The sequence below is a fragment of the Fulmarus glacialis genome, unplaced genomic scaffold, assembly GCF_000690835.1.
Source record: "Fulmarus glacialis isolate BGI_N327 unplaced genomic scaffold, ASM69083v1 scaffold3229, whole genome shotgun sequence".
In the NCBI taxonomy this organism is placed as follows: domain Eukaryota; kingdom Metazoa; phylum Chordata; class Aves; order Procellariiformes; family Procellariidae; genus Fulmarus; species Fulmarus glacialis.
Genome location: NW_009231269.1, coordinates 161,743 through 178,227, shown reverse-complemented (window position 1 = coordinate 178,227; position 16,485 = coordinate 161,743). Strand labels below are relative to the sequence as shown.

General features: G+C 35.3%; 1 protein-coding gene across 1 annotated transcript in view; it reads left to right on the top strand.

The window, feature by feature from the left end:
- LOC104081657 (protocadherin-11 X-linked-like) overlaps positions 1-11,676 on the top strand; it is an 87,320-nt gene extending 75,644 nt beyond the window's left edge. The window contains exons 3-4 of the mRNA XM_009584490.1: positions 1,956-4,442; positions 10,835-11,676. Coding sequence (XP_009582785.1) covers positions 1,956-4,442; positions 10,835-10,840 — 2,493 coding nt within the window. The 3' untranslated portion in view covers positions 10,841-11,676. The remainder of the gene's footprint in view (positions 1-1,955; positions 4,443-10,834) is intronic.
- Positions 11,677-16,485: the final 4,809 nt, after the last annotated feature.

The window sequence follows — 16,485 nt, the reverse complement described above, 5'->3', positions numbered from 1 at the left end:
AATCAGTGCCCATCTGTCAACTTGTATACAAATAAAGAAGTAAAAGATAGCTGACAGGTTTTTTTTTCCGCCAGCTTCTGTTACTTTTTTTTTTCTGGAAATCTATATTAAAGCATAGAATATATAATTCATCATTTCTCAGTAATTATGAAATTTATTGCAAATAACTGCTAGCCAGATTGAAGATGAAGAGGAAACTCACACTCTGCTGTTATAAAGAGATCAGCAGAGAATTACCATTCTAAAATTTAACCTCCTTCGTTCAAAATGTATATCTTGATTTAGAAACTATTTGCAAGGCTTATATTTTCATATGCCTTCTACTAAAGAAGTTAAAGCTGTATTTGTTTTATTGTTTCAAAATGTGTTCCAGATCACTATAGATTGTCCCTAGTTGCAACTTAATGTTGTCACAAATACTGTGCAAGTGGCACAGTAATTTTTGAAATGTGGATGAGTAGTTCTTTCTGTGAAATAAATGATTACTTATGTAGGGTCAAATTCTGGCTTTGAGAAAACAATTCAATGAAAGAGTACAACCTTACACAGAATCAGACCTATAAATGCATTCAGTTAACAGTGGGTAGCGAGATACAGTGAATACAAATCTTTTACAAATAATGAGAAATAAGGAACCTTGCACATTGGGAACATTTTCTTTTCATTTGGTCTGAAGTGTCTCAAATCAGTTTAGAACACACATACAATTACATGGGTAAAGGTGCACAATAAACAGAGAAAGAACCAAGCTGGATACAGTTGTTCATTATTACAAGTATGACACAAAAAAAAAAAATCCTAATTAGTCAGTGTCTTTGTCGATGCCTTCCTTCTTTTTCTGGTCATCCTATACATTCAGCTTTAGTGAGCTGCATTCTAGCTCTGCCCTTATGGAAGAGATGGCTGGAAAACTGCCTTTACATAATTTCTTCCTCTGAAGGGTGAGAGATGTGAGAAGAGAAAAGAGGATAATTGTGATACTCTTAATCCCTGCTTGTCTGAATAGACAGCAGAAGAGGGAATCTAGTTCTAGATTCCAATCTTTATTTTAGCAGACTACTTTGTCAACACTAGTGTTTTAAAAGAAGCTACGTTTGTGCAATATACGTAGCATTTCTTCACCATGTCAGGGTATTAGGTGTTCAACAAACCCCATGAAAAAAATTGATTATTTTCAAATTGATCTCGTAGTTCTGTGATTTTTTTTTTTTTTTTTTTTTAAATGAAAATAGATCTTCTTTTCTCACTGGGATTGTAATTTTCGCTACAAATATAAAATACCTAATGATGAAGAAAGGAATAGTTCTAATGAGTTTTAAAATATATTTCTAATAAACTGTTATGACTTAGTTTTGTCTGTACCATCTAACACCTGAATTATGTAGTAAGCCTCTTTTCAATGATGGTGTTGGTTTTTTATGCTAATGGTTTCAGATCATGCCCAGAGTTGCTCCATGAACAGAGAAACAGTCCCTTTATCTTTCTTGTTTTCCTTGAGATTGAACATTGGTTTAGGTCCTCCAGTGTATGCATACTGTCTTGCCTTTGGATGTGGCTGAACTTTGGCTTCATTCTTCTTCTCCACACTCACTCATACAATAGAGAAACCAAATTATGTCTGTCCAGGAATTTAATAACTTTTCTGTAGAAATAGAGAAACTGGTTAAAAAACCAAACCAAACCACACCACCACCCCCTCCAATCCCCCCCCCCCCCTCCCCCCCCGTTTTTCTAAAGTATCCGTTTCTTCCCACGTTTGCTCTGAAGCTTTCTTAAGGTCCCGGAGCTTAAAGCAAAATCAGATATTGCAAAATAAAGGTAAATATATAGATGTATATTCCTGTATACAGTATATATAAAAATATATATTCCATGACACTTTCAGAACATTAATGAGATGTTTCTCTATTTAAATATACTGTCATGCTAAAGTATGTTCTTTCTGTGTCTTGTAGGGTCAAAATGTATTTGGTCTTGATATAATTGAGACACCCGAGGGAGATAAGTGGCCTCAACTGATTGTCCAACAGATCCTGGATAGGGAGCAGAAGGATACCTATGTGATGAAAATTAAAGTTGAAGATGGTGGAAGCCCTCCAAGATCTAGCACTGCCATCCTGCAAGTCACAGTGACTGATGTGAATGATAATCGCCCAGTCTTCAAAGAGAATGACATTGAAGTTAGTGTTCCAGAAAATGCTCCAGTGGGCACCTCTGTTTCTCAGCTCCATGCCACTGATGCAGACCTGGGCTCAAATGCACAAATCCACTTCTATTTCAGCAATCAGATCTCCAGTTTGGCCAAAAGGTTGTTTGCCATTGATAACACCACTGGCCTGATCACTATAAGAGAACCACTAGACAGGGAGGAATCTCCCGTACACAAATTAACTGTTTTGGCAAGTGATGGCAGTTCAACTCCATCAAGAGCAACAGTGACTGTTAATGTCACAGATATTAATGACAATGTCCCATCAATAGACACAAGATACATCATCAATCCAGTGAACGGGACAGTGCTTTTGTCTGAGAAGGCTCCCCTTAATACAAAAATTGCGTTGATAACAGTAATGGACAAGGATGCTGATCTGAACGGAAAAGTTACTTGTTTTACAGATCATGATGTCCCTTTTAGGCTAAAGCCAGTGTTTGATAATCAGTTTCTCCTGGAGACAGCCACGTTTCTAGATTATGAAGCCACACGGGAATATGCCATTAAAATAGTGGCTTCAGATTCAGGGAAACCTCCCTTAAACCAGTCTGCAATGCTCCTGATCAAAATTAAAGATGAAAATGACAATGCCCCAGTTTTTACACAGCCTATCATAGGTCTTTCCATCCCTGAAAACAATGCTCCTGGTACTCAGCTAACGAAGATAAGCGCTACGGATGCTGACAGTGGGCGTAATGCTGAGATCAGCTATATCCTGGGTTCTGATGCACCCCCTATTTTCAACCTTGACCGCCGTACAGGCATTCTGACAGCAGTGAGAAAGCTGGACAGAGAAAAGCAAGACAGGTACTCCTTCACTGTGCTGGCTAAGGATAATGGAATGCCACCCTTGCAGACCAATGCTACTGTGACAGTGTCAGTCCTGGACCAGAATGATAACAGCCCTGCTTTCACGCATAATGAATATAATTTCTATGTGCCAGAAAACTTACCCATGTATGGCACAGTGGGGCTTATCACAGTTACAGATGCTGACTCCGGAGAGAATGCTGCGGTCACTCTCTCTATATTAAATGGTAGAGATAATTTCATTATAGATCCACTTACTGGTGTAATAAGACCTAATATTACCTTTGATAGGGAACAGCAGGGGTCATATACTTTCCAGGTGAAAGCTGTGGATGGAGGAAGACTGCAGCGTTCCTCAACTGCCAAAGTGACCATCAATGTTGTTGATGTAAATGACAACAGGCCTGTTTTTGTTATTCCTTCATCTAATTATTCGTATGAGTTGGTTCCAACATCAGCCAGTCCGGGGTCTGTAGTTACTAAAGTCTTTGCAGTTGATAATGACACAGGAATGAATGCAGAGCTACGCTATAGCATCATAGGTGGGAACTCAAGGGGCTTGTTTACAATTGACCAATTAACAGGCAATATTACTTTGAAAGAGAAGGTAATTACATCAGATCATGGCTTGCACAGACTGGTGATAAAAGTCAATGACCTAGGACAGCCAGAGTCTCTTTATACCATAGCTCTTGTGCATTTGTTTGTGAATGAGACAGTCACCAACAGTTCCTACGTGCAAGAGCTAGTGCGCAGGAATATGGAAACTCCAGTTGGCCAGAATGTTGGGGATGGTGAGATAACCCCACAAACCAATGATTATGTCAAGATCATCATTGCCATTATTGCAGGCACTATGACAGTTATTCTGGTAATTTTTGTTACTGCTTTAGTACGGTGCCGCCAGACGCCTAGGCACAAGGTTGTCCAAAAAAACAAGCAGAGTGGTGAATGGGTTTCCCCAAACCAAGAGAATAGGCAGATCAAGAAAAAGAAGAAGAAGAAGAAGCGCTCTCCAAAAAGTCTCCTCCTCAACTTTGTGACTATTGAAGAATCTAAGCCTGATGATCCTGGCCACGAGCACATAAATGGCACTTTAGACATTCCTGTAGAGCTAGAAGAACAGACTATGGGAAAATACAACTGGGCCACCACACCAACCACATTTAAGCCTGATAGCCCAGATTTAGCAAAGCATTACAAGTCTGCTTCTCCGCAGCCTACCTTTCAAATTAAACCTGAGACTCCTGTACCCCCCAAGAAGCACCATGTCATTCAGGAACTGCCTCTAGATAACACCTTTGTGGTGGGCTGTGACTCGCTTTCCAAGTGCTCATCAAGCAGCTCGGACCCTTACAGTGTTTCTGAATGCAGCTGTCAAGGAGGCTTCAAGACCCCAGGCCCCATACACACCAGACAGGTAATGGAAATTTTAAGGTGCTTTCTTTCTCCTTCCCTTCTTACTTTGCCATTCCTGTAACTCTAGCTCTAAGCACTGCAAAATAACTTTTTCTGCAAGGATTAAAAGTTTGAAAGGTCATGTTTGATCGAGGCATTGAAAAGTAAACAATTTGAGATCCATCAGTGTTAAGTGAGAAAATTAAAAGAAAATGACTGTTGGCTGTAAGGAAATTGAGCAGTGAATTATTGCATTGGTGGGTGTTCCTGACTGCAGGTGGCAGTATGGCACTTCCTGCGTTACTGCAGTACCTAGTGCTGCTCTGTGAGGTAGGGAGGGGTTATGGTATGTCCTCTGTAGTATTGTATGCTCAAGAGTTGAAGTAATCTAGGCCAGGTGGAAAGCAATAAAGCTTTACAGGATCTGATAAGTGGTTCTTAATATTAATGGAGTCTGGAATTGCAGCCTTCATTTGGGTGTAGCTTTACTTCAAGGTCTCTCAAAAGCAGGCAAGGAATTTCCTCTGAGAGTTTCAGTGCCATTTTCAGACTAGAAACATACCGGACTACTTAAATCTGGTGGAATGACACAGTCAACAGGCCAAGTTAGGGGAAAATTAAAAGCATCAGTATAATTGCTCTCACTTGCTTGCTGCTGTGCCTGATAAACCAGACATTAGCTTCTCAGAAATTTGTTACAGCAAACGCAATGTCAAAACAATCCTCAGTTTAAAATTAAAAATGAAATGAGATCCAAAGTACCTTTTATTCTTCAAGACCTACAGCTTTAAGTCACTGGAAATTGAATCTAATGTCTGTCCATATTCTGGAAAGTTTCTTTAATAATAAAGCTTTGCTGTTTGTCTGTTTACTTCTCTTTCTTCACAAATATCACAAAGTTTTCAGTAAAAATAGTTTTCTAGTTAAGCTTTAATTAGTCAAGGAATTAATCATTAAAGAAACAAGTATTTCAGGAGAGTTTATTATGTCATTTATAATATATTTTAATACTATTGCTTGGGAACAAATCCTCAGCATGACTGTCTGTTAGCCTTTTTGCTCCAGCTGAGGTTTTGAATTTTTTTCCTGTGGGCTTTTTTTATTACCACTACAGTGAAAACAAAATGTGCCTAAAAAAAGCTCCTCATTCAAAGTAGTCGTCATATTTTTGAAAATTGCAGGATGGGTTGTTTATTTTATTGTATTTTATTCCCCTTATTGACACAGATCTGTGCAGTAGTCCATATCACTACGCTTTATAAAATTTTCATCTTTTTCTGAGATGCATTAACAGAAAAATTGAAGGGAAAAAAAAAAAAATTTCTTATTTCTAAGACATGAAAGCAAAGAAAAATATATCACTTTTTGAGATTTCAGTATCTGCTATTAAAGGTATTTGAATGTGTTAATTTAAATTACACACTGGAAAAGCTTCTTGCTAATTTGTTCATCTGAACAAATTTGAACTCTCATAACTCTGAGGAGGGTGGTGCTGTTTTCAGCATCTCTGTAGGCCTGATCTAAGGGATTTTTCAATCGAGTTCTGGTATAGTTCCTCAGAGGCAAAAAGGTTCTTCCATTGTCTGCTCAAATACACTTTGTCATGCAGTAATGCTGCTAACAAAGAAAGCAAGTTCATGACTCTCTAGGTTTTTACTAACATAGTTCTTCCATCAGAAGGGGCTTTTAAAGTAGAATGGCAAGCAATTCTCTTTTTTAGAAGTTGGTTGGGGAAAAGAGGTCAATGACAGGGGCTTCCTATCTGGAAGAGCAGAATAGAACTGTTTGGGTTTTTTTTAATACTCATTACCTGATATTAGCTTATCTTCATATAGCTGTACCTGGAATTACATTAGCATGATGCACTGAATATATAAAAAAGAGATTAGTATTACTATTTGTATTGATTTTGTTAAATCTACAGTTATCCTTCTTTTAGGTTTATTCTTCTGTATGAAAGTGATCACGTTGTTGGAGAAAGTATAACTACTCACTATCAATGGCCTTTTACACTAATTTGAAAACAACATTTACCTTTAAACACGTGAATTCACATTTTTATTACTTATTTAAATAAAATATAAGTAATTTGATTAATGTATTTATTTACATAAATTGGGCAAGAAAGGTCATTAGAGTTAAACCCTTTGTGTTGGACTGTGATCACAAAGGCAGAATTGTATTTCGTGACAAGTAAAAACAAGCAAAGTATTTCTTAAACATCAACAGATCTTTTAAATGTCAGTCTTACTTCTAACCTGGTTTTGTATATTGTAGTCTGTATAGTTTTATTTCCTGTGGGGCTATAGAAGGTGTCTCAGGACAGACTAACTTAGAGTTGTCACTTTTACCCAGTAAAGAAACAAAACAAACAAAAATAAGCTTCTGCCACAGTGCTCCAGATGTTGTGCTGTCCTGCCATCCTCCAGCCTCAGAGACTAACAGGATGTTTGTGGTTAATGATGCATTTCTGTTGTGCAGTCTCTGATTTTTCAGAAAACTGTAGGACAGCCTGGAGAATTGAAGGATAATAAGTTCAGTTAAAAAGGGAGATATGCTAGTTCGAAAAATGAAAATAAGATGTCTAATGTGAGAAAAAATATTTTACTTTATCACTAACAATTACTGTAATGCATCCCTTTACAAGCCAAAAACTCTCTGAAGGAGTCTAAAGAAGATTCATTCACTGTGAAGATATTCCTTCATTTTCTAACGGGTGCTGATATTAATAGGCTGCACATCTCAACTGTTCTTAGTTTTGTCCATGCAAGATTTTCTACTCTGATATTTGAAATAATACTGAGTTAAAGCTAAAAATATGTGTTTTCTTTTGAAGCTCTAAATTTTGTGTATGTCTGAATGGTATTGATGCATGCCTTTAAAGAAAGGAAATTATGTGTTTGCTTTACTGCTAAATTTATCTAAGTGATCTATAAAATGGCAGAAAGTCATTATAACATTTGTACTCAAAAAGCATGCAAGAGCAGATGGAAAGGTTTTTCTACTAAAAAATGAAAATATCTCTTTAGTGGTCATGTGGGCAAATAAATACAACAATGCAACAGCTGAAATTTTTATGGAGAAGGAATCAGAGACTCCTGAAGCAGCTGAGGACACGTTGAATCATGAACTACAGAAAGTTGAAGAGGGAAAAGTATGGTCCTAATGTAATCTCCTCTAAGACAGAGATCAAGCTTCTGTTGTACTTGTATGTGAGAAAGGGCAAGGGAGAGACATATCAATATTATTTTGAAGTTACACAGTAGGAATTAATAATTACTGGTGACAATAGACCTTCAGAATAGCATGCTTTCTTTTGGGATGTAGTAGAAATAATTCTTTTAAAGAAGTTGTACCAAGTGATAAATTGTGAAGGGGCTTCTTATTCATAATAAGGTTTTTCAAATTAGGATATTTGGGGGCTTATAAAATCAAACTGACTTTCAGTGTCATCAGATTTTCATTGTTTTGGTATTCATGGGCCTTGTAGAAAGATGCATTTCTTTGGTAGAAAAACATACAGCACCTTTAAAGTTTATCTGTCTGCAAGCTTTGTAAAAGCTCAATTGCTTTTGACATTTACCTTAGTGAGAGCAGACTATGTGAAGTATTCCATACTGACACAAACGTTCTAATTCTTTTTGCATTTGCGCTGGAATGATGAAAAGAAAGGAGAGTTTTTTCCAGTCTAGTTTTCACGTAGTATGTAACACAATTTTAAAATCTGAAATCTTTCCTCAAGTGCTTTAAACAACTTTCAGACAATTCAAGTGCCTGTCTAGGTATCAACCATTCTATTCAAAACATGCATAGTTATAGAGTACGATGTTATCTCTGGCAGCTTGGTTCAAAGAAGCTACTGCCACAAAGGTTCACTAGAACTTCCCATGCATCCTCCTTTTTGTCCCTTTCTTTTAATTAATGCTATTTCAGACGTTCTTTTCATTTGAAAATAGTATAATGCATACTATAGGAACAGTAGAAATCTTCAAAAATAAACACCCAGTCAGTCAGGAAGGGTCCTGTGACCTTTTGTATTGTCATTTTAAACTTTAACTTAAGAACAAGTTTTATCTGAGTTTGTGTTAGTAAAGAAGTGTGACTGTTCATGAAAGCAGTACTGGAGGACTTGCTTCAGTTTCAGTCCATTTCTTCGACTGATAGAGCTGGAAGGTGCAATCATGCTCTGAATGTATGATTACATGCCTTTTGGTTCTCCCTGCTTCACAGTGGACTCTGGTCTATATGTTAATTTAGCTCCATTGGTAGTACACTAGTTGTTGAGGGAGTGAACAGGCGTGCAGATTGATTTTTGTCATATTTACTAATGCAGATCTTTATTAGCTGATTTTAGTTGCCAGGATTCTATCATCTACCCATACTATCCATACTTAGGAATAGAAATTTCAGATGACACAGTGATGTCTGCTGAACTTTTTTGTTAGAAACTGACTGGACATAGACATTATATGCCTTAGAGAAATCTGAATGGGAAGTAGACCTCATTTAAAATACGTTGCCTTTTTGGGGCCCTGCTGTCTCATTAGTGACTGCTTAGACCTGCTTACAGTTATGTATATTTGGTTTTCTGATTCTGATTTGAAATGTGGTGAAATGTTGTTATAGCTTCCCACTCACTATGAGAACAGTGTGCTTAGGATGTGAATTGAAAGAATACTGCACTGTTCTTGAAACTAATAGCTCTGAAAACTCACCTGTTATGTAAATCTTTAGCTGCAGGATTTATTGTTTTGTTTAATAACAGTAAGACTAGTGAGTTTCATTTAGTATACTGTACTAATCAGTAGGCAGTGCTGATGCTTCTGGTATGTAAAAGGGTATAGAGATAACACTGGTACTTTGCATTGACAGATAGAGAGTAAATTACACTCAAAGAACATTTTCTTCTAAATATCAGCTAAATAGCTGTTGGTATAAGCCCTTCCTAAAAGCCTTTTCAAAATTGGTTGCTATGATTCTAAATATTCTTGTTATTTTCTCTTAATTTTCTGGCTGGTAATTTTGCTGGTAGTTCTGATATGCTGCCATGTATATACATTTCAGAAAAAAGCTGTAATTCACATCTGGAGAAAAGATTTCTAACTGAAGGATATGTGAAAGTCTGTGACTCAGAAGTTAGTGAGCAGTTAAATGTGCAGTACTACTGAAGTGAACCTGGTCAAGAAAATGCTTTTCCTCTGTGGAACATTTTGAAGAAAAACTTCTTCAGAATTGTTCTTTTAATATGTATTTTTCACTGGAGAAGCATGGGGGAAGATACCTGGAAAGATATCTGAGGCCACCCTTGCCTCATAGTAGAAGACAAAAACAGAGCACAAATAGGAAGAAAAGAAAAAAGAAATTCATGTTTTGTGTGAGGGAAAAATGAAAAATTTTGTATATGACACTTAAGTAAAAACTAATTTGTAGAAAACAAAGGCTGCTTTTTTTCCAGTAAGAACTTGTTGGCTGAGTTTATACTGAAGTTGGTAGATGAAGTTCCAGCATTAATAATTGGGTGATTTTTATGCAAGCTAGAATGATAGCAATTCTCTCTCCAATAGCAGCTTGCCTTGGGGTAGTAGCAGCATAAATTTTCCTAAACATCAAGTGCATTTCACTTTCATTTTTCAGTGGGGTGACTGAAAGGTTTACTCTTTTCTCCTCGTGACCCAACTTTGTTTTTTTTAAATGACTTATAGCTATAAACCATTGTCAACAAAGAAGTCTGATTTAACTGCGGTTTAATTTTCACACTTCTTTCTTTTCCTATTTTCTCCCAGAAGGTATTGCACTCAATAATCTGCAGCTGATAGCAATTTCCTGACCAGTGAGTGGCTAGTGTCTTGGTGACTGTGGTATTGATAGTGCTTTCTTTCTTGTGAAATAATTGATCGGAATGGCTTAATTTCTGTGAATTTTTAGGACTCTAACTCCGTTGATGATAAATATAGATTAAAGATGCAAAATAACTCCTCAAATCAAAATATTTTATACTCTTTGGAACGATGCTTTTGAATGAAGTCTGCTAAAACCCTGTAGAACATGTTCTAGGTAGTACAGTAGTCTTCTGATAGCTATAATCTTTTAACAGCACTTGGGGTTTTGAGCTGATAAAGCAAAAAAAAAATAGTAAGAAACGTAGAATAACATACATAGAAGCCATTTCTGTGGCTCCTTCTGTTTCAGCATTTTTGCTATGTGTATATAGATGTGTGCGGATCTTTGCCTTGTGTATAGAAACCTGAAAATACACACACATCAAAAATGGTTGGTTACTAAGAACCGCAATAGTTCAGTACTTCTCAAACCATACAGTGATTGACATGGTAGAAATTTGGAAACAAACTTTACAATATATGGGGAAAATTATGCAGGAAAGGGCTTTTCTCATGCTGTTTCTCTGTTTGCCAGCTCTGAACGTCATCGCATCTGATGTTATATACTGAAGTCGTACGTGTACACAATGATGTTAAGCCAGCAAACATGAAAACAAGGAAATAGCACGAGAAAGCCCTTTGTCCTGTCTCTGATTGCCGAAGAAATTTATCGTCTGATCTCCAGAGGGGTTTGGAAGTGACGATGAACTGTTCAAGCTGCCCTACTGAAAGGTATCAAGGGCAAGAATTTTTTAAAAAGAAAAGACAAAGAAATTTTAGTACATTGTGCTATAGTGTTCTATAACGTAGTTTTGCTAAGAAAAAAGTAATGTGACCCATCCTTCTTCACAGTTGGCAATTATCGTAAATTTATTTTGCTTGTAATCTTCTTGTCCCAGATTTTTTCCTTATTTATTTTAGTTGAAACAATTAGGAATTTTGTTTCTATAAATATATTAAAAGGGAGCAATAAATTTTATTCATACATTAAAAAGAGAATGTAAAGTTCTTTATACTCCCTGCATTTAAAAGAAAAACAAATGAATTGTTGTCACTTATAGCACCATTATACATGTTAAGAATTAAGTGTTATTTATATCTATTCCATAATATTTTTAATGATGATATTGCTGCTATGGATCATAAATAGAATTGATCAAATCACTGCTTTCTCATTTTATAGGCACAATAGTCATAGTGAAAAATTAGTACTTCCTGCTTTCTTATCTACATTTTGTAATAAATGATCACCTTTTAAATAACTGGAAAGTATTCACTTAACTTTTAAAAATGAAATTTAATTTGCATTTTGCTTGCTGAAATCTAGATAATGTCTGTGTAACAGGTGCCATACATTGAACCTTTTGAAGTACTTTTTTTTTTTTTAAAAAAGTCATAAATCCAGTGGCTTGCTTTTCAGTGTGATAAAATAGGAAATAGCATACGTATTTTTTTCACTGTTAGCCAGCACATGGGGAAAAAAATGGCCTACTGTTGGGTTTTTTCCCAAATTAATTCTCTATATAGTTAACTTTTTTTTTTAAAAAATTAAATTTTTTACATTATAATTTGTTATTTAGCACAGGTCATTTAAAAAATAAGATTTTAATATCATAGCTTCGTTTGCAGGTTGGTTGCAAGTTCTTGTATATTGCCACACATTCTAGGGAGTAATGCTTAATATGTATCATCTATAATATTAGAATTTCATATGCAATGCAAAAATCTCTTAGGAAGCAAAGGAGTATAAAGAACCCTGTTTTCTGCACTTATATGAAGACATGTAATATTAGTTTGCTAGAGTAAAATGAAATACAGACACTGCCTTTAACTGGGATGTATACAGTATATATAACTTTCTTTTAAAGAAAAAGTTATTAATGATTCATGAATTAGACTACAACATGGAATTCTTACACATTACTGTATGTTTGATGTAAAGATATTTATAGGCTTGTACTTAATAATCACGTTGCCTCAGTTCTTGGACTGTAGAATGTCTACCATGACTGTTGCCTATAGTTTCCTGCACATTTGCTATCTGGCTCTTTTAAAAATGTGTATTTGGCTATTTGATCTGTAAAATAAATTCTATTAATAATGAAGTACGTATTGTAATTTAGCATATTGTATTGCATAATTATAGCTATGACTGTCACAGAAAATTTTTCATTTCCGATAATGAAATCATTTTTTTGGGAAGAAGTTTATGTATCTGTAAGACAGTTTTGCTATTCCTATTTATCCCTACCCTTGCAGCATTTATGTTTTAAACTAAAAACCCAACACTTTCAATGGTTAGACATACAGTAATGATATTTATTGACTCAGTGCCACAATTCAGCCAGTTGCTTTGGGCTGAAAGTTCATTCCTAACATAGTAAGGAATTTATTCAAGTAGTAGTGTTTAGTGTAACAAAGATTGGTCCTGCCTATTGCTATTACAATTGTTTGCTTAGGTGCTTTGTAGGTGGGTGATGGGAAACATTCAAAGATATTTTTTAAGAGTAATAACCCTTTGGCCTAGTAGAGTTGTTTGTCAGGAAGATAGTAGGATTTCACAGACTTTCAGTTTCTGGTTTTTCTTTGTTTTTTGAATCTTTGGATTTCTGTTCTTATGATAATTAGGTTGGATTTCCTTGATGAGAAAACTCCTACACATAAAATTAATGTTTGATTAAGAAAAGCACCAAGTAATTTGAATGCTTACTTTTTTTTTTTAAACCGAGGGATAGTGAGTTAAGATACTGGACTAGGTTAATCTAATCTAACTTCAAGTACGTAATTTAGTCATCTCAAGTGGACATACAGTTGGCCTCAGTTTTTTCTCTGGTACTGAAAAAAGATGGGTATACCGTAGCAGGTTATTTTGATTTTAGGACTGCATGCCCTCTAGAAGTGCCTACTTTCTTGCACTGAGCATGAAGAGAACCTTTGTTAAGTTCCTTTCTAATTTAAATGTGCCAGTTATGTGCTTGCAGAGAAAAATGGTTTTCATGAGATTCCTAGTTCTTTTGCTTTTAACCTAGCTGAAGGTCTACCTTTTTCCTAGTATTTCACTGGTCATATCATTCTCATCTATCAATAAATAATTCTAGGAGAATCTAGGATGACTTTAAACTTTAAAAAAGTTACATGTATGAAATAAAGGGTACATAAAGTGGTTGGATTATTGGTCCAAATCAGTAATCTCTCTCTTCTGGTTCTCTCATGAGTCAGCACAGCCAAATATAATAACTCTCCAAATGCACTAAGGGAAAAACCAGCAGCCTCTTAAGTGGTTCAGTTTCACATATTTCCTCTGTTTCAATTTTTGTTTTCTTACATCTAAGTATCACTTTAAAAAAGTAATTCTTTCATTGACTCCCATAAGACTTGTTCAGAGAGCTCATTTGCTTCTGATGGTTAAATGGGTTCATGAAAATCTCATGGAAGCCTATATGTGTACTGACCAAATATGTTTGTGTGCCAAATACAAATTTCTACACTTTTCAACGATGTGAAGGCTAAATGAAGGCCAGTCAAAAAATTCTATATTTCGTCTTGGGTTTTTTTAAAATGAGTATTAGCATCCTGAGTCAAAGCTAGGTGTATGTGTGTCAAAACCAACTCTGTTTCTCAAGTGTTTTCACCTACAGAAATACTATTTTCTGACTGCGTAGAAGTCAGAGTAAATTAAGAGCAAAAATCACTGAGTTGACCAAATGCTGCTTTTCAAATTGAAAAGTCGTTATATTTTCTTTGGAATATCAATCATACTTTCTAAGTTATTTTATTGTACTTTAGACTGCAATTATTATTACTCACCATCATCTCAGAAAACTTCTCAAGAGATTCATCCTTTTACCTGGTGCACATTGCCACCCCTGTCAGCAGTGCAGGCAGGTCTGTGTCTGTAGATAAAGTCTTAGAGTTTTGTTTTGGTTAGTTACAGTGCTATGCGTGTCTCAGCAAAAAGAATAGTTCTTTATTTGTTGCCAAATTTACAGAGTAAATTAATCGCATCGCTGCTTGTAGCCCTACAATGCCAACAGCCAAAGATGGCTCTCAGATTTGCTGTTCTGCATCCTGTGTCATATTGTCAATGCCTGGATTTCACATGGATGTGTGTCTACCAAAGCCCAGTGCCACTCGATCTCAAACATGCCCTGATATCAAGTGAGTCACTCCAAGGAAAAGCTATGGCACACAATCTGCAGTTTGTATGAAAGCTGCCTATCATATCAGAAAATACATTGGACTTTGGAGGAGATCTTTAAATCCTTCTGAATTTAATTGGGTGGAGGACTGCTGAAGGGCAGTAGGGTGCTGTCATGAACAAAGCTGGTTTGTGATGTAAATATTTTTTGTGATGTAAAGATTTTTTTAACATAAACTGTAATGCTGTGGGGTTTTTTTGTTGCACATTTTCAGTGATTTCCCATTTTACCGTAAAGCATATATTTATGGTATATCCTGGTCTTAAGTATTATTTGTAAAATCTTTTTAACAAATATTTTTTAGTATATATTTTTGCTTTCATATTGAATTACTGAACACTGTTCCTTTTATGTCTTATTTATCTATTTCTAAAATAAATTTTGTTTGAGGACTGTATTTGTATACCTTCTGGAGAAGCACTGTTTTCAAATACACCTCTGGTATGTTTGCTTAATGCATGCACACCATCAAATCTATACATATACTGATTTTTTTTTTTTACAGTGATTAGGAGCTATAATTATTAAAATAACTTTACCACACATAAAGTACTGTAAAGCTTACTAGTAATCTATCTAAAGAAATATGCTTCTTTCAAAACCTCATACTCCTTAGCAGTACATTTCTGTTGTCTACATTTTCTTCAAAGAAATCTGCTCTAAGCAGGAGTTCCAAGAGTTGCACATCTTTTAACAATGTTTACCTGTACGTGTTGAATGTTTATACAGTGTTTAGAGCTAGAGGAAGAGGGAGAGAGAGAGAGTGCTTATAAATGTATATATATCTACGTATGTATGTATTTTGTGTGCATATGTATATAAAGAAAGAGCATGAGGGTGTATATACACATTTATCACATTCAATTAGCAAAGTTTATAGGCAGTATATATTACATAGAATATAACTGTAGATATGTACCTATTTCAGTACCCAATATATCTTGCTATGAAAGGTAGCCAAGCACTACAGTTTTCACTTTACCATGTTATTTTGAGATCTGGAAAGGCTGGTCTTCCCTTCTGAGAATGTACTGGGTTCTCACTATATTAAAAAGAGACTCTTGACAACTTGGAGGTTAGGATACAATATGCTAAGTACAGTTTTGAATTTCAGTTCTTTTTCTTTCGCTATTTTACTTTTACTCATATCAATACTGTCTCCCACTATTCTAAAATACTTTTTTTTTCTATTATATAGACTCATTCTCTTAAATCTTGCCACTGAAAATGTCATGAAAATGACGTTTCTGTATTTCCTCCAAATTGTGAGCCTCTGCTTATTTCATAAATAGACACATGTAAATCAAATTCAGTTATTTATATTCATACATATTAAGTAAGTGTGTTATCAGGAATTTTTCAGGGGTACTACTGACTTTCTGCAATCTTTTATATACGTTTTATTCATTTGTATTTAATAAGTTTTTCGTTTTTGTCTGATATTGTTATTAGCAGCAGCGATCAGCATTGTTGTATTTGCTGTTCTACAGTTCATGCTGAGTCAGCTTGTTCTATAATATTTTTTAGAACTGTGTGGGAACAATGGATTTACCAGAAATCCTACAAGAAAGTCCTGTTTTCCTCCCTCAAACTAGCAGTAAGCTACTCTTCCAAATACAGATATCTAGTATTTTTCAGATGTCCCATTAGACACATTGAAGTAAGATAATAGCTTCTATGTGCATCTTTATTCTTCACACTAAATATTTACCTTTTAAACTCTTATTTTATACATTATAGGGCTATAGAAGCCTATATGTAGATATACACACAAAAAGAAGGTAATTTTCTAATACTTTTCAAATGCTTATTTTCTCTATAAGGGAGTATTCTAAGATACTTCTTGCTGTTTAGTAGCATGGCTGAATGCATTTTTTAATGGCCCGAAGTAGATTTTTATTTTAATCTAGCAAAATGACATTGTGACTAATTAAAAAACATGGATAAACAGATTGGTGTTTATTTACACATGGAGCAATTGTCAAAC